This window comes from Cydia splendana, chromosome 25 (genome assembly GCF_910591565.1).
Source record: "Cydia splendana chromosome 25, ilCydSple1.2, whole genome shotgun sequence".
NCBI classification, from domain to species: domain Eukaryota; kingdom Metazoa; phylum Arthropoda; class Insecta; order Lepidoptera; family Tortricidae; genus Cydia; species Cydia splendana.
The window spans coordinates 3,026,269-3,051,945 of record NC_085984.1 but is presented as its reverse complement, the minus strand read 5'-3'; the positions used below and the strand labels follow the sequence as shown (position 1 = coordinate 3,051,945).

General features: G+C 39.5%; 1 protein-coding gene across 1 annotated transcript in view; it reads left to right on the top strand.

The window, feature by feature from the left end:
- Nucleotides 1-19,701, top strand: part of LOC134802747 (uncharacterized) — a 29,487-nt gene extending 9,786 nt beyond the window's left edge. The window contains exons 3-10 of the mRNA XM_063775431.1: nucleotides 6,695-6,858; nucleotides 7,943-8,094; nucleotides 9,786-9,951; nucleotides 14,606-14,745; nucleotides 15,441-15,570; nucleotides 15,822-16,043; nucleotides 17,450-17,620; nucleotides 19,110-19,701. Coding sequence (XP_063631501.1) covers nucleotides 6,695-6,858; nucleotides 7,943-8,094; nucleotides 9,786-9,951; nucleotides 14,606-14,745; nucleotides 15,441-15,570; nucleotides 15,822-16,043; nucleotides 17,450-17,620; nucleotides 19,110-19,235 — 1,271 coding nt within the window. The 3' untranslated portion in view covers nucleotides 19,236-19,701. The remainder of the gene's footprint in view (nucleotides 1-6,694; nucleotides 6,859-7,942; nucleotides 8,095-9,785; nucleotides 9,952-14,605; nucleotides 14,746-15,440; nucleotides 15,571-15,821; nucleotides 16,044-17,449; nucleotides 17,621-19,109) is intronic.
- Nucleotides 19,702-25,677: the final 5,976 nt, after the last annotated feature.

Genomic DNA, 25,677 nt, shown 5'->3' with positions numbered 1-25,677 from the left:
TTGACACATGAGACAATGATGTTCTCGCTTGATTAAATTGTTTAATTTAATTTTAGTTTTGGACACTTGGAGACATTATACATCTCTAAGTATTTATTTATTTATTTTATTTTTATTTTTGATTGTACATACCTATATTTTTAATGTTTCTGACACTTAGAGACCTTTACATCTCTAAGTCAACTTAGGCTAGTAATTATGTGAAGCTATACTGTCTTTTTATGTAACATACGAGCACAAAATGCCGTGTCTTACTGTTACATGTTATTACTATTTTGTAGGGGAGTTTTCTCCGAGAGGTGGGGCGTGCGGGATGAAGCGAAGAGAAACACGGAGTGATGGCAGATAGCCGTATATTAATTTTCAACAGTCGGCGCTAATACTATACAGATATATATACAATTGACTAATCTAACGAATCTCCTACGGCCGAGCAGCGTCCAAGACGTACAGCTGTCGTGCGCAAGGGGAACCGGGAAAACTCCTAATTTCTGATAAGATAGTCCGTCAAGGTCCCAGGGGGTACACAGGCCGTACAAATCTATCGCCTAGCTAATTCTCGACATTTACAATATTCGGTGCATCGGGTCCTTATTCTAGGAAAAATCTTAACACCGCCATGTAGGGTTAGTATGCGCGCTGTACAGTGACATCTAGTGACAAATTGGGTAACAGTTAAATTGTACGAACATGCGCGTTGTTTTTATGCATGTTAAACTATTTAGATACATTCGATATATTTTTAGGAACATGTTACATGATGTTCTGTATTTTTACAGGTTTCAGAAACGAGTTATGATAGGCTTACTAACCATCTCTGTGCATATAAATGAACTATATATGTATGAGTGTTCAAGATTACGTTAATCTAAATCTATACATTTGCTATGTTTTACTAAAAATACAAGTGTTATGAAATGCTTGAAGTCATAATTTTAAGGTTCCAGGAACATTGGGTTTAAGAACAAAACATTGGGTACTAGTAGAGCCATCTTGTGAGGCGTAAGGAACTAAAAGTTGCCTAGGAACTGGAAGCTATCCAATTTACATTAATCTTAGTTTGCACATTCGTTATGTTTACATAAAAATCTAGGCAACACATAACACAAGTTACGCAAGGTTTTGGATTTTTAAAACTACGGGAAAGATAAAATATTGCTAATGTTTACGTCGAAATCGAGGACTACTAGCGCCATCTAGTAGGCTCCATGAGAACTAAACATAGTTTATTGATATATTTGGGAAAGTTCGCGTTACAGTCTCCCCCTCTGGAACTGCAGACGACCCGGCGCGGTGACAGGAAAGTCTTCGTTGCGTTGAGGCCGTTGGGTGGACGTCCACTCGTGACTGCTGGTTCAGGGGTAGTCTTTAGGGGAACCCTCCCCCTCTTCGGTAAGACTGCACGTATTTATAGTCTGTTACCGGGTGAAACTTTGGGAGGCACCCATGCTTTACAAAGTACGGCTGGGTTCCGGGAACAACTCCCGTGAGTGTGGGGATAACTCGATCTCCGTCGTGGTGAGAGCCTTTTGTGCGTCTTTGTACATATCGTCCACAAACCTCGGTGAGTAGCCGTCAAATAGGGGGGCCACTATGTCTAGAGTGTCTAGTGGTTTCGCTCTCTTGCGCGTATGAGATACCACCGGCAGGTCATCAATGGCCAATGGGATCAGCCTGTATGGGACTGCAGCAGACTCCGAAGGTAGTTCGGCGTCGAATGGTAGGGCTCGTTGTAGCGCTGATCTATATTTCGGCACAGACGCGCTCGTCGACACTGCTGATGCCGCTATGCCGTAACTCAGACCAGGTTGTGCCACGTACGTCAATGATTGTTCCCTGTCATCTTCTTCTCCCAACTCATATATTTTCGTGGGGTTGTCGATGAAGTGCCACGTCATCTGTGGCACATTCACGATGATGCCGGCATCTTGGAGGAAGGGTACTCCCAAGAGGGTTCTCGTGTTCCGTTTGCCAGGGAACACAATGAATTTGGTGGGGACTGCGCGGTCGCACACGTTTACCACGCATTTTAGGTTCAGGACTTCCTGCAATCTCTCATCGCCGCCAGCTAGCTTTACCCTCGCAGACTCCACGCTGATTCTGTAACCACGCCTCTTTAGGCAGGTGTACAACTCATACGATGCCACGTTACTCTTGGCACACGTGTCTACGTAAGCTGTCCCTGACATTGCGTCTATCCCGATTCCAATTATGGGTCTCCTCCGGATATCCATGGAGAAGTCTTCAGCGATCCCAGTGGCACAGAAATCGACACGTTCCACCTTAGTCGAACCTTTAGCTGCCGCACACTTCGGGCATTTGCTCCTGACTACGCCTGGCGTACCACACCCGTAGCACGCGAAGATGGGCTGTGACGGAGATGGTGCCTGCGTCGCCGTTGCTGCGGAGGTACTAGCTGTGGCTGGTGGCAGCGCTTCAACTTTCACCGCATCTCGGGCTGCAGCTTCTCTCGCTTTCTTTCGGCACACATCTTCAGTGTGACCCACCACTCGGCAGTAGTTACACCTGATACGCTCCTTCTTTGCTGGTAGCGGTGGCTGTAGAGGGGGTTCGTCATCCAACAGCATCTCGACCGATTGTGCTGCTTCTAGGAGGGCATCGAAGCTCAGGACAGATTCCCTAGGTACCTTCTCCTTTATCTTTCTGTGTAGGGTCCCGTACACCAAGTCGAGTTGCTGTGTCTCCAGGAGTTGCGGCTCCGGCATCTGAGCAAGTAAGTCTCTCTGCTTGGCGACAAAGGTCTCAGTAAGCTCCCGAGGACCCTGATCGTTTAGGACAATCTCCCTGTACAGCATATGCGCGGGTTTCTTTGGTGCAAACGCCCTACGCAATCTGCTGTCAAAGTCGTTCCAGGTCTTTACCGACTCACTTATGCCGTTCCACCAAATGGCTGCAGTGTCTTTTAGTATTAGAGGTAAACTCTGCAGTGCGTCGCTGTCGTTAATGTTCCCGACGCGTTTGAAACACGTAGCCGCCGTCAGGAAAGTTTGCACGCAGGCTGGATCCCGTTTGCCGTCGTAGGAGAAAGTGGCCTTCGCGAAGGAACTATGTTTCACCGGAGACGGAGCAGGTCGTGCAGCACTGGTGATCGCCCCTAACAGCTGCTGGAACTGGCTGTCTGTCATACTGACCGCCATGCTATCTCTTTCCTGCAATAATTTCGCTCTTCGACGTGTTTCGACAGGCATAAACTCGTTGCGACGTCACGGCACGGCCCTCACGTTGTGCGCCAGATGTAGGGGAGTTTTCTCCGAGAGGTGGGGCGTGCGGGATGAAGCGAAGAGAAACACGGAGTGATGGCAGATAGCCGTATATTAATTTTCAACAGTCGGCGCTAATACTATACAGATATATATACAATTGACTAATCTAACGAATCTCCTACGGCCGAGCAGCGTCCAAGACGTACAGCTGTCGTGCGCAAGGGGAACCGGGAAAACTCCTAATTTCTGAAAAGATAGTCCGTCAAGGTCCCAGGGGGTACACAGGCCGTACAAATCTATCGCCTAGCTAATTCTCGACATTTACAATATTCGGTGCATCGGGTCCTTATTCTAGGAAAAATCTTAACACCGCCATGTAGGGTTAGTATGCGCGCTGTACAGTGACATCTAGTGACAAATTGGGTAACAGTTAAATTGTACGAACATGCGCGTTGTTTTTATGCATGTTAAACTATTTAGATACATTCGATATATTTTTAGGAACATGTTACATGATGTTCTGTATTTTTACAGGTTTCAGAAACGAGTTATGATAGGCTTACTAACCATCTCTGTGCATATAGATGAACTATATATGTATGAGTGTTCAAGATTACGTTAATCTAAATCTATACATTTGCTATGTTTTACTAAAAATACAAGTGTTATGAAATGCTTGAAGTCATAATTTTAAGGTTCCAGGAACATTGGGTTTAAGAACAAAACATTGGGTACTAGTAGAGCCATCTTGTGAGGCGTAAGGAACTAAAAGTTGCCTAGGAACTGGAAGCTATCCAATTTACATTAATCTTAGTTTGCACATTCGTTATGTTTACATAAAAATCTAGGCAACACATAACACAAGTTACGCAAGGTTTTGGATTTTTAAAACTACGGGAAAGATAAAATATTGCTAATGTTTACGTCGAAATCGAGGACTACTAGCGCCATCTAGTAGGCTCCATGAGAACTAAACATAGTTTATTGATATATTTGGGAAAGTTCGCGTTACAATTTTAATTGACCGGAGCGTAGCGAAGGTCTACGTTTCGACTGGAGCATTTTGCTTTTGTATGTCCGGATGTTCTCCTCTACAGGTCGCAATTCTTAACCGAATCTCGTGAAATTTTGTGACTGGATTCTATGTCTAAATAATTTTTTTTTGTCCGTCCGGTTTTTTGAATTTTTTTAAAATGGCGGAGTCGTGATAGCTCGCGCCTAAACAAATAGTGGTATCGGTACCATACGAGTGTTTTCTTTTTGAGATATGTTTATAGATTAAATGGCCAAAAATTCAGAAAATTTATTTCGCTGGTTTCGGAGGTATTGAGATATTTAATTTTAACTAATTTTAATTTGAGAAGGAGTAGCTAAATTTCGTCAACCCATCTAAGAACTATTTGGCTCAGTTTGTAAACGTTCGCTTTTCTGTTTGCACAGAGGGTCTGGGTTCGATCCCCAGTAATTGTATGCTGGGATATTATAACCTTTTGTATTTTTTTACACATAAATTTCGTATTGTTTTTTTTTTATTTACTATATTTAAGCTCTTAGCACCATGTTATTTAAAGCTCTGTTCGCGAGGTCTACAGCTCACAGAGCCACTAGTATTATTATAGGCCGGAAGCTTGAACATGTCATGCTCGCTTAAAAGTCTTTACTTACGGTGGCGTCGTTGATCGGGTCGCCACTTTCCCGAATGAAGGTTGAGGGAGGCGATGGCTGAGATACGCGTCATACTCGTGAACGGGTGCTGTTTGTGGAGACTGGTCTGTTTAAGCTAACACAAGCTATTATACTTAGTAACTTTATTTTTATTAATTAATTACAGTGAGACACCTCATTCTGCTCTCGTATGTTTCTTTTCTCTTAATGAATGTATTAATTATACAGGATATTGACTCTTGGAGACCCTATACATCTCTAAGGATAACTTGATAAACTATATAATCTTATAGTTCTGACACCTAGAGACATTTACACCTCTAAATATTATAGATTTTTTTTTTGTGTTTTGTATCTGTATTTTTTATGTAATTCGACATTAAGAGACCATATACATCTCTTAGTAATTGTAATACGTTAGATTGAATTGTTAGTTTTATTTTATAAAATTGTTGATGTTATTATTTTTGCTTATATGTAAATTCAATGATGACGTGTAAAAGTGCCCTTGTGGCCTATTTGCTGAATAAATGTTGATGTTTGATGTTTGATGTTTGATGTATATTTATTTATTTATACTTACATATATATATTTCGGGGATCTCGGAAATGGCTCTAACGATTTCGATGAAATTTGCTATATGGCGGTTTTTGGGGGTGAAAAATGGATCTCTGGGAAAACGCGCATTATTGAGTTTTTATATGTTTTCCGAGCAAAGCTCGGTCTCCCTGATATTAATTTTGACATTCGCGGCAATAATGCAGTCGGCAGTATTTACTGCTATAAATCTAAAAATCTAAGTTGCTGCCCGGATCTTTGACATTTGTAGCAGCAATGCAGTCATCAGCACTGCAATACTGCTGCAGGAATGCAGTAGGCAGAAAGGGACAGGCCGGAAGTCCCGTGCCGTGATTGGTCCGTTCAAACGACGAACGAGTTCACGGACGTCACACAAAGACACTTTCGACTCGAACATGGAGTAAAATTACCGTATGCGTGGCAGAGGGGGTAGCGGTATGCTAAGTCTGGAGGATGTTTTGTCTGTGGGGACAGGTTATGGGAACCCATATGGCTATACAGATGTTGTGTATTACTTTCCATCGTATTTTCACGGAAACGTACGAACGTGTCTGGTTAAGTCAGTCTTCTTCCTCGCGTTGTCCCAGAATTTTGCCACGGCTCATAGCCTGGGTCCGCTTGACAACTAATCCCATGATTTGACGTAGGCACTAGTTTTTACGAAAACGACTGCCATCTGACCTTCCAACCCAGAGGGGAAACAGGCCTTATCGGGATTGGTCCGGTTTTCTCACGATGTTTTCCTTCACCGAAAAGCGACTGGTAAATATCAAATGATATTTCGTACACGTTCCGAAACTCATTGGTACGAGCTGGGGTTTGAACCCGCGACTCCCGGATTGAAAGTTGCATGCTCTTACTGCTAGGCCACCAGCACCAGCCGCTTTTTTCTGGCTAAGTCAGTCTCGGTACAAAAAGTACTGAGGTTGATTGAAGTGTGATAGTGTGATTGAAGTAGCATGACAAATACGAACGTTTCCTAGAAAATACGATGGAAGACAATGCACTACATAGCTGTACTATGATACGGGCAAGGGCAACATTTGTTCCATATAAGGGCCTCTGGGACTCAGGTGGCTAAAATAAAATACCCCAAATAAGGTGGTGGTACTGGTGCTCTTGAAACTTAAGTCATTGTCAATAGAGGTGACAGCAAGGTGTCATTTATTGGGCATTAGCATGTCGAGCACTAGTACGTTTACCTTACCATATTTCTCGTTTTTAGATGAGCTAACCCATGTTGCTGGGATATCGAAGCCGAAATGCGTCTTCTTATCGCCGCTGGCTTACAAAATGCACGAAAAGACCTTGAAATCATTGAAATATGTTGAGAAAATCATCGTTTTTGGTGACGAAAAACCCGCGGGAACTATTTCGTACAACGACTTGGTAAGTTAATGGCTTTCCAACTTTCCGTGCCTGATGTGGCGAAAATTTAAAGGGCCATATGTTCTGTAAAACGTTGCACGATACACGTGCGAATAGGTAATTCGCAAATCGTGTCGATATTTTAACACTCCCTTCGATCGTGTTTTAATTTATCACCACTCGTTGCGAATTTCCTACTTTCTGCACTTTATTGTGTCGTAAATAACTAGTACAACTCATAGTCTAATAAAACATGGTCTTCCATTCCCAGAGTGACACGGGGCTACGTCACAACAACATGGCCGCTATATATAGCGCTATCGCATATTATCATATAGCGCTGTCGCATGATGACGTAAGCCCGTGTCAGTTAGGTGACCTAGAAAAGACGGGAATGGAGTACCAGGCGGAGTATATTATTATACCATGGTACAACTGTAGTTTTGTGTAAAATATATTTTTTTTTACAAAACCTTATGTACTTACCTATTGCACCAGATACTATCGTGTGGTATTAGTTTTTTCACCTCAGCAGCTCGAACAAGGGTACTTTGCTTCTTAAAAACAGTGAGCAAAATCGCATTTTGCTCACTGAGTCATTTTGTCTCACTCAGTGAGCAAAATCGTATTTTTCTCACTGAGAGTGTCTCACTCAGTGAGCAAAATTCGATTTTGCTCACTGAGTGACACAAAATGACATTCAAGTGACCTTTATAGTCAAATGTCATTTCAACATGCGGGGTCTAATACAAGTTCGATATACTTGGGTTCTATTATCTCTGTCCCTCTAGGTATGTTCTCACTGCTTAGGGTGAAAAATTTTGTGTACTACACGATATCAAAGTTATTTACATCTCGTGCGCTTTTGAATCCCTTACTACGCTCAAGATTCTAAATTAGATTCACTCGCTACGCTCGTGAATCTATCATAGAATCTTTCGCTTGCACGGGACTCAAAATAAGCACTCGAAGAAATATCAAACTTTGATCACTTGTTGTACAAATAACTATTAGTTTTATTTTATAGATAAGTTAGTTTTTTATGTACCTACCTGAAACAGAAAATAAATCATTCTTGCTTCTTGATTAATTCCTTAATTTCTAGGTGTCAGCTCAAAACGTGAAATACGAGGAATTCAGAGCAGTTGACGTGGACACGCCGGATGATACGCTGTTTATACTGTACTCCTCAGGCACCACTGGTCTTCCAAAAGGAGTTGCTTTGACACATCGCAACGCGCTCACCTCTAGCAATTCGTAAGACCTTTTTCTTTTATACTTTCAGGGCTACCTAGCGTCTTTTGAGCGTCGGCGTCTAGTCAGCGCTGTGGAAAATGGCGTCGCTGCGCAGTTGCGCCAACGTTGCGTCGAGCAGCAGCCATCGAGTTGACTAGACGCCGACGCTTGGGAGGCGCTAGTGGAGGCCTCTCTTACTACTACTGCTTCTTTTCGTGTCGAGGTTCCTTTATACGATGGATGCCTAGTAGGCAGCGGTGTTGACAGCCCTGGCTATCGCGTCCCTCAGATCCACCTCCGAGCCATTGATGTGCCTTACGGGCACTAAAAATGGTTCTAGTTCAGCGGTGTCATTCACGAATTCGAGCCAATCGTGCAGTCTACCGCAACTAATTGCGACCAATCGCGCGCGTGATGCGAACTCAAGGGATTGTTTGAACTCAACAACTAATCGCGTTGTAGCGGTGTCACACCGCTGTACTGGCCCCATTCATGCCCCATTCTTATTGCCCGTAAGGCCAGTCCTGAGATATGCGTCAATGGCCCGCACGCGGGCATGCGGGGCACGCCAGTGCCATGTGACATGGTTTGCCAAAACCTTTATGCAGGGAATAGAGTTGGTTTTGATTGAAAATTGAACAAAACAAAACAAATGCGACTCTGTTCCAATTAAATATGTTTTAAATTTCATCGAACTGAATAAGTAGTTTAGGTAGGATCTTGGGCCTTAGATAGCATCGTTCGCAGACGTTTCTGCTTGATATAAAATTAATTTAGTACCGTAAAATGGGGTGAGAGGAATTGCGTGGAGAGTTGGGTTATGAATGGGGAGAGAAGGGATGCCAGGGGGGTGAGATGGTTTTTAAAGGCTACTGCTACCTAAATAATGTATTTGTATTACAAATGGAGCTATAGTGATAATCATAAGAAAAAAAATCGATACAACAATGTTCCAAAATCACCTTAGTATGAAATCCCATCTCACCCCAACTACGAGGTACTACGGGGTGAGGAGGGATTTTGTTTTTATCGATAAAGTTATGAAATGGAACTACCCAAATTCATAAAAAATCTATAATTCAAACGTCCGGAACATTTATTATACAGGGTGTCTCTAGCCATTGGACAAAGCCGAAATCACAGATTAGGGTACATATTTAGAACCAGTATACAAAGTATCATAACAATCGGTGTAGCGGTTACGAAGAAATTAACAAATTACGTTTTTTTTACTTTATTGGAGCAACCTGTATGTGTTAGTAGCTCGTGAGGTAATAAATAGTATGAAACCTTCTTCGACCGTTTTGATTATCTTTTTTATTTATGACATTCTGAGACATTCATAAGATTCTGACTTTTGACAAATGTCATCATTGCCGCACATTTTCAAACAAATTGTCAAAAGCACTGCCAATGATTAATACAGTATGTTTCTTTTTGTTGTCGATTATTGGAAATAACTTTTGTTTGATAATTTATCTATTTATCTTTTGTTCTAATTTAAAAAATATTACCGTTAGAGCATTTCTGATAAGTAACCCTACGTGGGATTTCAGGGTTTGTCCAATGGCTAAGGTCACCCTGTATAATAATATACCATTCAGTTTACATATGTAAAAATAAAATGTTATCGAGGTTTGCATGTCAGTTTTCTCCCTACTCACCCCATTTTACGCTATAGTTTTCATAAGACTGTCCAATTTGTGTTACAGAAAAAGCATAGAAACTCCTCAACCACCCATATACCTGATGATAACCCCCTGGTTCCACACCATGGGTCTGATGGGGTCGCTCCTGTACCTGGCCAGTGGGAGGAACATGGTGTATCTGCCAAAGTTCGAGATTGAAATGTACTTGAAATGCATTGAAAAGTATAAGGTTAGAAATAAATTTTGGATAATATAGTTATAGCTAATGAACTTACATAGTATACTTTATTAATGATCTTAATTAATTGGGTCAATTTCTGAACACGATTTTTTTCTGTCCGTGATGAAAATCGCGGGTTAGCATCAGATAATACTTACCATTTTTTTTTTACATAAAGAAGTCACACTTTCACACCGAGTTCCATATGAATTCACTGATTAATTGGTTTTTAGAGTACACTTAAAAATACCTAAAGGCTCAAATTACTACTCCCGTGCCCTGTCCGGAATCTACTTTTGAGCATAATGAAAAATCCTACGAAAAATTCTACATTAGTATCACTAATTTAGTGTCAAATACTTAAACTAGATGATATTTACTATCACTGAGCACATACACTATTAACTTCATTGTGGTAAATAACTCGTGATCGATGTTTAAATTTTGTCCGAGCGCGCGAGTACAATTTCGTCGGCAAAACTCAAAGGGCTCTGACAGCCGACGTCTGTATTTGAACCGCCTCGTGTCCCGCCTCACCTGTACTGGCAGTATTCGGCTGTCTCTTAAAGCAAGCGGATGTATGTCAAGCCGCGGCGTGTTCGAGCAAATCGCGTAAATATTTCGGAATCCGGGTGGGCGACAATTTTTTTCTAATTTCGATGCCCCTTATAAATTTTATTTCCCACATAGCTTTTCAATAACAATTGGCATATTTAGGAGCCCTTTATGTATCTTTATGTTAGCGATAACATAACAGTTTGGTCAAACACGATTTAAATTTTTGGCGAATTTTTTTATTACGAATTCTAATTTCCGTGCCCTAATTCCCATGGAATATTTACCTAAAACAGCTGATTAAGTGGCACGGGAATTAGAAAGTATTACATATATTGTTAACAAATCTTTTATTGGGGGCACTGTGAGTTAATTGGCAATGTTTACGTCATATTATTATTATATATATATATATATATATATATATATATATATATATATATATATATATATATATTGGCATTGAATATATATTATATGTAATAATAATATGACGTATATCTTTCTATTTTACATTTAAGGAAATCTTAAAGAATGCACAAAAATCTGTGAACGATTTTTTAGTATAAGTAGGTACTATAGTACTTACATACAGGGTGGACCCGAATAACCCGGGCAATTTTAATACGTAAGGTAAGGTGGGCTAAGACGACACCGGGGTAAGACTATCACTTGTATGGAATCCTCGTACTGTTAGTCTTGTCCCACCTTACCTTATTCATTGATCATATTATAACATTAAAATATTATATAAACATAAAACTATTTTTGGAATTATTACATATTATAATAACTGTACCTAAGGTTACATGAAACAAAATGAATCAAATTTGCAATGTTCTTTTTTGTAAATTTGACAGCTGACAGCGTATGCCGTATAAAGTTTAAATATCTGGGAGACCGAGCTTTGCTCGGAAAACATATACCTACCTAAAATATATTATATGTATGTATGTTAGTTTATAAGGTATGTATCTATGGGCCTTAGTTGCCTGATAATAAATGATATTTGATTTTGATTTGATTTGATTTAAAAACCCAAAAATGCGCGTTTTCCCAGAGATAACACCTGGCTAGATCGATTTATCACCCCAGAAAACCCTCATATATGATCAAATTTCATCGAAATCGTTAGAGCCGTTTCCGAGATCCCCGAAATATATACAAGAATTGCTCGTTTAATAGATTAGTTGTTATAAATTAGCTTTTCTAATACAAGAATAATTAAATATATCCTATTCTTAATATATTATAAATGCGAAAGTATCTCTGTCTGTCTGTCTGTCTGTTATCTCGTAACGCTTAAACCGCTGAACCAATATCATATTGATGATATTTGGCATGGAGATAGTTTACCCCACCTTACCTCATATGTGGTCAAACAATTTTTTGCGTTATGAATTTATGAAGGCATTTCTTCAGATTAACTAACACAATTACTTCTTCTCACTGTGCCACTATTTATTTCTTAGTATCATTTCCTATAAGGCCATATACTAGATTATACACCTTGTACCTATCTACATGCAGATACATAATGACACTTTTTAATGAAAAGTTTTGTATGTAAGGCGGACAAGTTTACGCAACTACTCAATGTATTGTTTTGAAATTATGTACATTTTACTAAGAAAGAGAGATTAGTTAAAATAAAGGAAACGATTAGTCAAATACGTAGTTTTTAGTGTATCATACTTTCGTAGATTTGTCGTCCGAAACTAAAATTAAAGAAGGTAATATATATGTTCGATGCCGCTTCAGTATGGTTGCAGTATATTATTGTAGATTAAAATATACATAAATAATAGTTTTAACTACCAAAATAAGTTAAGAAAACAATTCCTATGCCATGTTCTAATTTCCGTGCTAGTAAAATCTAATTTCCATAGACACACTAATTCCCGTGCCCTGACCAAAATTTTATATTGAAATAACTTTTATAGTTTTATGAATATTTTTACCCCACAAGAAAATTTATGTTTATTATATTTTTTATCAAATTATCAGAATATTTTGTTTTGTGTAATGTTGGTATTTCAAAATTCCATGGGAATTAGACAAAAATGCTCGTTTGGTGAAATTGACCCAATTATACATTAATTTCACTTAAGAACTAAGAAATAACTATGGAATGAATGTAATTAAGCGCTGGTGGCCTAGCGGTAAGAGCATGCGACTTTCAATCCGGAGGTCGCGGGTTCAAACCCCGGCTCGTACCAATGAGTTTTTCGGAACTTATGTACGAAATATCATTTGATATTTGCCAGTTGCTTTTCGGTGAAAGAAAACATCGCGAGGAAACCAGACTAATCCCAATAAGGCCTAGTTTCCCCTCTGGGTTGGAAGGTTAGATGGCATTCGCCGGATTCGGAAAGCAACTGGCAAATATCAAATGATATTTCGTACATAAGTTCCGAAAAACTCATTGGTACGAGCCGGGGTTCGAACCCGCAACCTCCGGATTGAAAGTCGCACGCTCTTACCGCTAGGCCACCAGCGCTTTTTCAGCGATTTTGAGGTGCGGAACCCTATATGTGACGTCCCACGGTCAAAGGTACCTTATGGCGGGTATGGAGTTATGCATACCCCAGTAATCTACAATAAATAAGCTATCGATAACACAAAAGATCAACCTTCTAGGTTGCGTAGTTACAGAGATATGATTTTTTGAAAATAATGTTGTGAAATTAGCAACTTTACGATAGAGAAGTTTTAAGTTTAGCCGCCTAAAAAACTATGTTCCTGAAGTAAGTTACATAGTTGACTACAAATAATAATACCTTATATATGTGAGATTAAAAAAATATTGCGACTTGTTCTGTAATGCAAATAGAAACTTTTGATATCGACTGATTTATGTGTATACTAGCCAATCTCTTGAAAATAAAGTTTTATTTCATTTTCACGATTGATTGCAATGAGCTCTCAAGATTTAAATTCTATCTATTAGAAAACGACACTGACAGACAGTTTAAGCAAAAAACAATACCGATTTAGAGGTGAAAATGTATTTTCTGACTTTTTCATATAAAATCACAAAATTGAATATTTTTACTTTTAATGTGACACACAATCAATTTTTCTGAGCACATATGAAAGAAATTCTGTCATTCAAATGAAATAAATCCTAAAACCCCAACTAAATACTATATTTAACCCCTTATGCCACTTTAAACTTACATAACAATAACAGTATTTGCTCCATACATTTACGAAAAGGTACCTTATGGAAATAAATCTAATAATACATCACTACAAAATATCAATCATATTACAGTTTATCTTTTATGAATAGAAAATATTAATTTACATTAAACTGCCCCAAATTTAATTAGTTCTTCGTCATAATAATCTTAAAAAAGACCAATAATTTGTATGTAATGAAAAGGTACCTTGTGATTAAGTTACATGATGAGGCATGATGATGATGGAACAGTTAGGATAAACTAATAATATTTTGGGGTTAAGATGGTATAAATCGTCTATTTCTTATCAATAATATATTTCGGTTGCTATTGAAGATAAGCGGCATTGAGGTTCAATGACCTCAGATATTCCATAAGGTAATGCGTCGGGTATTGGCATTTTTCAGCAAACCAATGGCTGATTTACTGCATGCGACCAAACCAAATGAAGATTATTCTAGTTAAGAAAGACTTGACGAGAGTAACTTTGGTATAATAGCAGTCTACTTGGATTTGTGATGTCGGTCTATGTACGGTTATAATATTTGCGAGGCGCCCCAACCAGAACTGAAATTATCAAATTAGTTTTGCAGAATGCTAATACAGTTCTCTACCAAACTTCTTTTCCCGTATTGACTAGTTTTTTTGGAAATTTTCAATCTTTTTTCCATAAGGTACCTTTTCTACTAAACTCTGAGACGACATTACTAGGCTTATAACTAACTTATAACAAAAATAAAAACAGGTAAACAAACGTTACGCATTAAGGTTTCAGATCACACAATAAAAAAAAATTGAGCATTTTTTCACCTCTTTACAAAACATTTCATATCTCCGAAACTAGAAACCCTCATAAGGTACCTTTTCCCGTGGAACGTCACATATAGGACATTATGTCTTACATATGACGTTACTTATTACAGGTGACTCGTCTCTACGTCGTGCCACCAGTACTGGTGGCAATAGTGAAATATCCGAACAAGTATGACTTAAGTACAATCGACCTGATATACAGTGGAGCAGCGCCGCTCACGAAAGAAACAGCTGATGCAGTTAAGGATAAGTATGTTCTGTCTCGTTCAAGTGTTGTCACAGAACAGAGGGTTTACCGCGAACAAAATTCGCAAATTGCGGGGATCTTTCTCTTTTACTCCAAAGGCGTATAATTATAGTGACAGAGAAAGAAGCCCGCAATTTACGAACATCGATTTTAGCGGTATAGCGTATAGCCCAGTGCGCGCGGCACAAGGTCCGGCAAATCATTTAGGGTGAACCAACTTTTTCTTGTCACTCGTTGCCATGGTTACGGTCGCCTGGGTCACTCTTAAAATACTAGTTATTTCGTATTTAAGTGAACCAAACTTGAAGTTATTGGTAGTTATAAGGCCTTTCCGTAAATCGACATCTACTAAGCACGTTTGTAGAACATAGTACACCAGAACCGCTACCACCAGTTTTGACATTGACAGATACGCTCGCGTCTAAGTAACTTACTTTCTATGCATCTCGCTCCTACTCGCATATTAGTGCAAGCGAGATGTATAGAAAGTAATTTACGTAGACGCGAGCGTATCTGTCAATGTCAAAACTGGTGGTAGCAGTACAGCTCTTCTAAGAAACTTACTCCTGGCTGATGGGACAGAATAACAACAAGAAATAGTTGATCGACCCTTGTATACAATACATGGAAGAGAAAAGGTCCCAAAATGGAACCCTGTGTGGAACCACAAATTAATGTTAGTATTTAATTCTCCACAGATTTCCAAACGTGAAATCGGTTCTCCAAGGCTACGGTATGACAGAGACGGCGTTAGCTGTCACTCGGTGCACTGATGCGGAGTCAAAGTCTGGGACAGTGGGGACGGTCGTGCCTGGAGCCATTATAAAAGTATACCTCATAGTATTCTTGGTTGATTTTGGAGTAAAATACTCTATACCTACCTTTAAAAATCCCAAATTCGGTGCAAACCCCGGCTCGTTCCAATGAGTTGGAGTTATAATCCACAATGTCAGGAATGTGTTCAGACATGGTCATGCTAAACAAATTATCCCATGGGACTAATGTTATATGTGTTGTAAAGGGGCATGCAGTTTTAAAATGGTTTACCTTATACTCAGTTTATTGCAACTTTCCAACAGGTCATTGACTTGAAAACTCGGGAGCCTGTCGGAGCCAACCAGACTGGAGAAATCTGCGTCAAAGGCGGCATTGTCATGAAAGGCTACATCGGCAAGGACCGCAGAGAGGACTTCGATGATGAAGGGTTCTTCAGAACTGGAGACGTGGGCTATTATGATGAGGATGGGGACTTCTTCATCGTGGATCGGCTGAAGGAGCTTATCAAGTATAAGGGCTATCAGGTTAGAAAGACATGGAATTTGGTCGGTTAGTTCCCGATTCGCCGGATTCTCGTATTTTCGGATGGTGACGTACTAAAGTAAATCCGGCGAAACAGGGATCCGGCGAAACAGGGATCCGGCGAAACAAGAATCCGGCGGATCAGGAACTAACGACTTAGTCAGGATTCGTAGCCAAGATGAGAAGGAGGAGGAAGGAGGAGGATGGTAAGGATCTTATGACGAAGGTGGAGGATCCGCGCGAAATCGCCGCTACTTGAAGCACTTGCACTTGTATAAGTTTCTACTTGTGTATATTCAGCATAAGGGCCCTTCTGTGATGGAAAGATACATATTAGGTTTCTCCGTGTTCGCTGTCCCTTGGATTGCACATAGTTATTATGCCATTGAGTAGACATAACGCCAAAAAGAATGTTCTCTTAGAATACGGTACTAATTACTGACGTTTATTAAGTACGGTTGGTACTTAAGCTGTGTGGTGGCCGGCTTTAGAATAGCGCCAACCCTCACATTGGATAAGGGTGTCGTACGAGGCGCCTCTCACAAACGAAGCAAGAAGCTATTTCGTCTCCGGAGAGATGGTCCTCTTAGCATTGGCTTGCAATCCATCTAGGAGAAGTACATTCCAAAATAAAACCAGGAATGGAGTTACCGTGAGGTAGCGAGTAGGGTCCAACCTGAAATAAGCGGCAGATTCCTGCAGCCGACCTGCCTCCACACGTATTGGCTCGCCTTTCCTGTGGGATAAGACAGTGAAGCCGAGGTGTTAGGCATCACTCCCATTTCCTTAACTCACGTTAGACCGGGCCGTGTCAGGGCCGGAGCTTCCGGCGCTTACTTTTCTATGACATGACAGGCGATCACGTGACACGGATACGGCCCGGTCTAACGAGAGTCATCCTTAATTCCGTCCCAGGCGGTTTAATGTCTACACCATAAATCGTCTGCAATGGACACAAAGGCCAGTGAGGTGTCTACTAAAGGGAGGATACCGAATTTGAAAAGCGCTCAAAAATCGACATTTATCTGTTAGTAGCTTGTGTTTATAACCTTTTTAGGGTTCCGTACTTCAGAAGGAAAAAACGGAACCCTTATAGGATCACTCGTGCGTCTGTCTGTCTGTCCGTCTGTCACAGCCTATTTTCTCGGAAACTACTGGACCAATTAAGTTGAATTTTTGATTACTCCAGGTGGCTCCAGCAGAGCTGGAAGCAGTTCTGCTCCAGCATCCAAATCGCCATTTATCTGTTAGTAGCTTGTGTTTATAACCTTTTTAGGGTTCCGTACCTCAGAAGGAAAAAACGGAACCCTTATAGGATCACTCGTGTGTCTGTCTGTCTCTCCGTCTGTCACAGCCTATTTTCTCGGAAACTACTGGACCAATTAAGTTGAATTTTTGATTACTCCAGGTGGCTCCAGCAGAGCTGGAAGCAGTTCTGCTCCAGCATCCAGCAGTTCGCGACGCAGGTGTAGTCGGTATACCCGACAGTAGCGCTGGAGAGGTGCCTCGCGCCTTTGTGACGCTTCAACCTGGTGCCACGGCGACTGTTGAAGAGTTACAGCAGTTTGTTGCTGAGAAGGTGAGAAAGAATAAGTTCTTTAACCCTTTTCCAGGCCGCAAGGCTTTCCCAAAAAATCCAAATATATTCCAATTAAGCCAGCTTAACACATTCACTGCCCCCGACACACATGTGCGTTCACCGTCATACAAGTTTGTTCCTATGCCACGCCCCCTGGCAGTGAATGCGTTACATGATGAATTTGAAGGCAAGTCACATTTCCCGAAAGTGCAATCTAATTTGAACCTTAAATCGGAATGCTAAAGTTGAAATTCGTTGAATTGAATTGAAGCCCGAAGTCGAAGGAGTTCGTAATTGGCACACACAAAAGAGAAAAAAAAAATCTGCCTAATTTCGTAGTTCGTACGTACATTGCAGCTCTAGGTCAAACTTTAGGATTTAGGGGCCGCATCGCCTACGTGCAGCCTTTTAGGAGCAAGTGTGATGAAAGTGCCTATTAAAGCACGCCTTTAATGGGTCATTCTCAAAAAATATGTCTGCTGTCTAATTGCCGTATCGTTCGTAAAGAGTCGTGGCAATTAGGCCGCTGACATATTTTAATAGACTCATCATAAGACCTCATGCTTCGGTCAAATTGTGTTTTTTGAAAAACTAATTATAGCCAGCCTTTTATGAATGTAGTATGATACCTTTGGGTATGGTGCTTTACGCACGCTAGCTAGCTAATATAACATAGTACCTCTGATAGTACGTAATAGTACTGAAAGAAATCTTGCAAGCTTATTCTCCGTGTAGGATTTCTTTTAGTACTATCACGTACTATGTTATATTGAACTTCAACAAGTTAATACATGAATATGGTGAGTCTTACCAAAAAGTTGCATATAACCTTTTTTGTTTATAATTTATTATGGATTATTTCTTACCTTGACACTTTATTCCTTATTATAATACTTTTCTCAAAAATTAATAAAAACCGTCAACCGGGACATATTTCATGCAAAAAGGGGGGGTTGCGGCAGGGGGAGGGAAGGGAAGCGTCCGCTAGCGTGGGTAAAGCACCATACCCAAAGGTATCATACTACGTTCATAAAAGGCTGGCTATAATTTGTTTGTCTTCCCCATACATTAGAACACAACCGAATTTGTCCCGGCATTTGCCACGGCTTATAGGAGCCTGGGGTCCGCTTGACAGCGAATCCCAAGAATTGGCGTAGGCACTAGTTATTACGCAAGCGACTGCCATCTGACCTTCCAACCCAGAGGGTAAACTAGGCTTTATTGAGATTAGTCCGGTTTCCTCACGATGTTTTCCTTCACTGAAAAGCGACTGGTAAATATCAAATGATATTTCATACATAAGTTCCGAAATCTCATTGGTACGAGCCGGGATTATTATGATTAAAAAGTCTGCAGCGATTTTCATAGCCCACGCAGTGCAAATGTTGTTTTGAACGTCAAACTTCTATGAAATTATGACTGCAGACTTTTCTAGGTCTAACTCTAGACATATTCTTAAAGACTGACCCTAACAAATGTTTGTTCTCAGCTCTCCAACCCGAAGCATCTACGTGGTGGTGTGCGGTTTGTTCCAGAAATACCAAAAAACCCCAGCGGGAAGATCCTGCGCAGAGAGCTACGAAAACTTGCGCTTACGCAACAGAGCAAACTATAAAACGAGTTACAAACACTGACGTATACAGCGTGGCTAAAAAATAAGAATAAGAATAAGAAATGCTTATTAGCACAAATAATAACACAAAATAAAATAACACAAAACTAAAATTCAATCACATAAATATTTGTGCAAAAAGGTCCTCACTCAGCTTCTTGTCACGTTGTGTATCCTAGGACACACAACGTGACGCTGATTTTCAGTGAGGCCTGGTAAAAGACTATAAGTAGCTAAAACTAGAACTAAAACTAAAACTATATGGTGGCAGAACCAAAACATAAGAATTCAACAGTGAATAAATAATAATTATAAGGCTTTTGATTTTATATAATAATATATGTATCTTCTATTGTCGCGCGCGTATGTGTATGTGTGTGTGTGCATAATAAGTGTATCCCCGTTGCCAGGAAGGTTTTGGGATTATACTGAGCAACTTTTACTATGGGACCAACCTCGAAATCGAATCGAATGTACTTATTTTTTAGCCACCCTATAAATATATATGAGAGTTGATTAGAATACCTGTTTCTTTGAGAAAGTTATTTTTCACCTCAGCAGGTCGAACAAGGGTACTTTGCTTCTTAAAAACAGTGAGCAAAATGCGATTTTGCTCACTGAGTGAGAGACACCCAGTGAGCAAAATGCGATTTTGCTCACTGAGTGAGACAAAATGACATTCAAATGACCTTTATAGTCAAATGTCATTTCAACATGCGGGGTCTAATACAATTTCGATATACTTGGGTTCTATTATCTCTGTCCCTCTAGGTATGTTCTCACTGCTTAGGGTGAAAAATGTTGTGTACTACACGAGATCAAAGTTATTTACATCTCGTGCGCTTTTGAATCCCTTACTACGCTCAAGATTCTAAATTAGATTCACTCGCTACGCTCGTGAATCTATTATACAGGGTGGAAAGGCACGACGATCCTTCCCGGAAGTATTAGGTCGTTTAAGTGATACAGAGACTATTGGTAATGGTAAGAATCGTTAATTGAGTAAAAAATAAAAATTGCAAAAATACTACTTTTTAACTGTGGTGATAACCCTATAGCATGTGCACATGACGGCTAGATTAAGGATCTCCGTCGGGAAAGCTCGGGACTTTACACTTTTTTCCGATCGTTGACAGTATCGCAATGATGTATGAATGACGCATAAATGTCAAATAAATCAAATGCATGCAAAAATATTACAAACAATTTTATTACTTTCTTAGATAATTACTTTTTTCCAATATTTAATACTATCTTCTTTTCACATACGGTGTTCAAATGTACCTCCGTGTATTACAACGCCGCCGCAGCCCGTACCCGAGTATGTCGATGCACATGCGATATAGTGTATGCTCTTCGTCATTTATCCTCCGCAGAAAAGACCAATTAGCCTTTGTCTCATTTCGTCCGCAGTTTCACATTCCGTTTGGTTTGGTACACCATATCTTTTACACAGCCCCACAAATTTAAATAGCCACGAGCATCTAACATTTTTATTTGAAGAATATGACATTCAATAAGTATAGTTCAATGAAAATTTAATTTCAAACATCAGACGTCTTGTCTATTTCCTACCACGCAAGAAGGTTTGTTAGTTTGGTATTGAAGAAGTATTTATTCTTGATTTATTCTTAGTATTTCATTTTTGCAAGTTCATTTGGTGCAACTAACACAACCTACATGTAATTTTTTATTATTTTAAATAGTTTCCAATTATTCGAAAATAATTTTGTGAAACGTGTTAAGAAACTAAAACCTTTTTATCAGTCAAGGAAACCAGAGATATTTATTATGAAAGAGGTTGTTGTTGTTGTTATTATCATAACTACTTTATTTACAACTGAATAAATTCACATTCTATGTTCAAAGTGGCCTCCGTGCATAATAATGCAGGCTGCAGCCCGTGCGCGAGTATGTCGGTGTACCTTTGCTAATATTCGCTCTCGAACGTTTCTACGGCGCAGGCTGGCGAAAGCAATGGTTAACCTTTGCCTCATTTCTTCGGCGTTGTCACACTACGTTTTGTACACTATATCCTTGATAGTCCCCCAAAGAAAAAAGTCTAGAGGCGTCAGATCCGGAGATCGTGGTGGCCAACGATGCGGTCCGAACCGGCCGATCCATCTATCTCCGAATTCGTCGTTCAGGGCTAGCCGCACTTCGTTAACAGAATGGGCCGGTGCACCATCTTGCTGGAACCATACTTCTCTACGCTCGGCCACTGGTAAATCGTCAAGGTAATTCTGCAACTCCGTATTCAACAGTTCCAAGTATCCAGCTCTGTTCAAAGTTGGAGGCAAAAAAACAGGTCCAATCAGTGTATCCCCGTGTATTGCAGCCCAGACGTTAACGGACCACCGATATTGGTGACCCGAATGTCGGTATTCGAACGGATTTTCTACTGCATACATATGTTCATTTCGCCTATTCCACATGCCGTTACGGGAAAACAAACTTTCATCGCTCCAAATAATGCGGCGGATGAACAGGCGATCTTCCTCCAGTTTATTTAAAAGCCAACGGCAGTATGCTGCTCGTACAGGGCAGTCCCTGGGCAGCAGAGCTTGAACTCGCTGAATGCTGTAAGGGTGAAGACGTGCACGTTTCAAGATTTTGAGTACTGCGGTATGAGTTAGGCGGAAATGTCGGGCTGCCTGCCTCGAACTAGCCCTTGGATTTTGCTCGAAATACCGCAGCACTCGCTCTTCAAGTCTTGGTGCAATGTGAACTACACCTCCTCCCCGTTGGTCGTTTTGGCCCGTTCGTGGTACTATGGGCTCATTATTTGCCACGCGATCAATGGCCCGTAAAATTGACATACGGCTAGTTGGGTGTGGTGGAGGATATCTTTGTCTGTAGCGTCGTAACGTCTCGGCGGCATTATAATTACACTCCCCGTATAACATAAGCAAATTTAGGTAATCGCGGGCTCCCAAGGGCATTTTGGAACTAGGTTTTATCGCGTAATTTGCAATTTGTGGCACATTTAATTTCAAACATCAGACGGTCTGTCTATTTCCTACCACGCAAGAAGGTTTGTTAGTTAGGTATTTAAGAAGTATTTATTCTTGATTTATTCTTAGTATTTAATTTTTGCAAGTTCATTTGGTGCAACTAACACAACCTACTTGTTATTTTTAATTATTTTAGATAGTTTCCAATTATTCGAAAATAATTTTGTGAAACGTGTTAAGAAACTAAAACCTTTTTATCAGTCAAGGAAACCAGAGATATTTATAAGACGATTGCGTACTTTTGAGTGGTTGTCAATGTCACCATTTGAACTGTCGTTGTAAACAATGTTGTGGCTAGTATTATTAATATTAAGGAATAACATAACTATTTCATTCAAGTATTGAACAAGTGGAACCACTAAGAAAGCGAAAATCCTGCAATGATTCTTACTGTGCTGTAAGCAGACCTAAAAATGGTTAGATGGCAACAAATTAGCATAATTTCCTGTCGAATACTGATTGTTTACAAGTAAGTTCATTGACCCTGTCACCTGTTAGGGTTAGAACAAAGTAGTTTTTTGCGTGGATGTTTAAAAGGTCATAATTTAGAAACGGTTGCCCATATTAACATAGTTTCTATGGAGAAAATATAGAGCTTAGGCTAAACTATCTCCCATTTCCGGAAAGGATCGTCGTGCCTTTCCACCCTGTAGAATCTTTCGCTTGCACGGGACTCAAAATAAGCACTCGAAGAAATATCAAACTTTGATCTCTTGTTGTACAAATAACTATTTCTCAAAAATGGACGGCAAAGTCGACTTTGCCGTTTAAAAAATAGGTCTGGGCCCAGTTTTATAAAGTTACAAGTTACAGGTTACAAGAGTACAGGCTACAGGCACCTGTAATGCACTGTGAACGGCTACAGGTGTTTTATAAATACACATAGATAATTACAGTTGTAAAGAACCACGGTCAATCTCGATTACATGTGAAATCTACAGGTGTGAAGGACATCACTATTTTAAAAAAAACGTCTGTCATAGATACTCTGTGCTCTACTCACGCTCTACTAAATGCTGTGTTATTGTTTGTTGTAAAATATTAATTATTGGAAAAATGCCCAGAAATGAAGGAAAAATCGAGTGGTTGAGAGCGGTGTTCGATGCCAAGGATATACTTTTCGGGCCGTTTTCAGATTCAGATTAAGTTAGATTTCATGAAATATTTACCTAATAAGTAAATAAATACTGTTTCACATTACATTATAAAATGTATCGTTTCGGTAGCGGCTCAAAGATAAGTACGCTGTGTATCGAAAATGATGAATAGTACACTTTACCATAATGTGAATTGTGAATGCACTATACTTAAATAAAGAGACGAATGCTAATAAATCAACGACAAATATCGGCACCAATCCCTTTCCGTTTCCTAGTAGATAAAATAAAACGATATCATCAATAAAATCAATATCAAACATATTGTCACTTTATTTCCTATTTACACATAGGTAATTACATTAACAAAAACTGATAAGGTCAGTGCATGGAAAAGTATGCATGCCCTGGCAAAATCGTTCGCGTTGGTGCCTAACAATAAAGAGTAAAGTTTAAAATCGCTCAGAAAACGAATAATTTTAATTAAAACTTAAGAATTACAGGACTCAAGACGTATGTCAGTTTTTGTTACAAGTGTATCAATCTACACTTGTAATTTACAATATTTTTATAAAACGCTTGTTCGATTATGAGTTTAAAACTATTAAACTCCCATATTTTCGTCTATGGTTGAGCTACAGGCACTTGTACCTGTAACCTGTAAAATTGTAACACAGTACTTTTATAAAACGCAAATTGTAAAAAACGGAGCAAGTGTTGCCAGTAAACGCCTGTACACTTGTAACTTGTAACTTTATAAAACTGGGCCCTGATTGTAAAAATCGAAGAGATTAGGTAGAGTATAATTTATAATTATCTTTGTATAAAAATAAACGAATACGCTTAGCCCACACTAAATCCCCATAATAAAAAAAAAACAATACGAAATTTTAGGTGTAAAAAAAATACAAAAAGTTATGTCCCAGCATGCAATGACTGGGGATCGAACCGGGAACCTTCCGTTTATAAGCAAAAAAGCGACTGTTTACAAAACACACCATGATAGTTCTTAGCTAAGCTGACGAACTTCGGGTACTTATTCTCGCTTCGGTCAATTAAGTACCGTTTAAGTGTCAGTGTCAACAAAATTGCACTAAACATGACGGCACTCCAAATGCGCGCCGTGGTCAGCCCGGCAACGTCGGAAATGGTATGGCAACGTCGCAAATGTATCTGTACACGACATTTGTGACACACACATACGTAAAATTGATGAAAAGTTAACTATGATTTTTTCACCTCAGCAGCTCGAACAGGGTACTTTGCTTCTTAAAAACAGTGAGCAAAATGACATTCAAGTGACCTTTATAGTCAAATGTCATTTCAACATGCGGGGTCTAATACAAGTTCGATATTATACTTGGGTTCTATTATCTCTGTCCCTCTAGGTATGTTCTCACTGCTTAGGGTGAAAAATTTTGTGTACTACACGAGATCAAAGTTATTTACATCTCGTGCGCTTTTGAATCCCTTACTACGCTCAAGATCTCTCTACGCTCAATCTATTATAGAAATTTTCGCTTGCACGGGACCCAAAATAAGCACTCGAAGAAATATCAAACTTTGATCTCTTGTTGTACAAATAACTATTGCATGATTTCTGTATGAAACATTGTTTTCCTATTAATTTCGCGCCAACAAATATTCGAAAGTAGATAAATGCGGAAATATTTATGTACTAATAGTGTGTAGTTACTTAATGAACACGGATTGAATTCTGTATGAAAATCGAACCACCTTAAGCGTGAACCGAATGGATAATTGTTAAAAAATATGAACTGAATGGTTTTGACATTTCTTTTTTTTAAACTAGAAATTGGTCCTATAAATAACCTAATATTATTTTTGAAGGAAAAAGTTGCGCCAAAAAATACCTTTTATTGATTTTTATCTTTTAAATGATACTCATTGCTGTAGCGAACCGTCACCAATGACAGATGATGATAACAATGAAACATTGTAGTAGTGGTGGTTCAGGTGCTACAGCTATTGCCTACTTTCCAGCTTGGTCTTTAGACCATCTATTGCCACATTTCCGAACAGTGGCGTGAAAATGTAAATGTAATGCACCCTTGAAATATAAAAAAACATACCTATACTTTTTTTGCTTTAATAAAACTAAATAGGTAGTGTTTCTTAAAATACTACTTTAGTAACATCAATTTCAAGGACATTGGGTGCTGACAGCCCCTAAAAGTGTGCCCAAAAACGTTCCCATCCCATCAAGAAAAACTACAATAAACCTGTATATGCATTTATTATTGAATATATATGAATCATAAATTATATTATATAATTTATATAAGAATAGTTACAGGCCGGATACCATTGTTG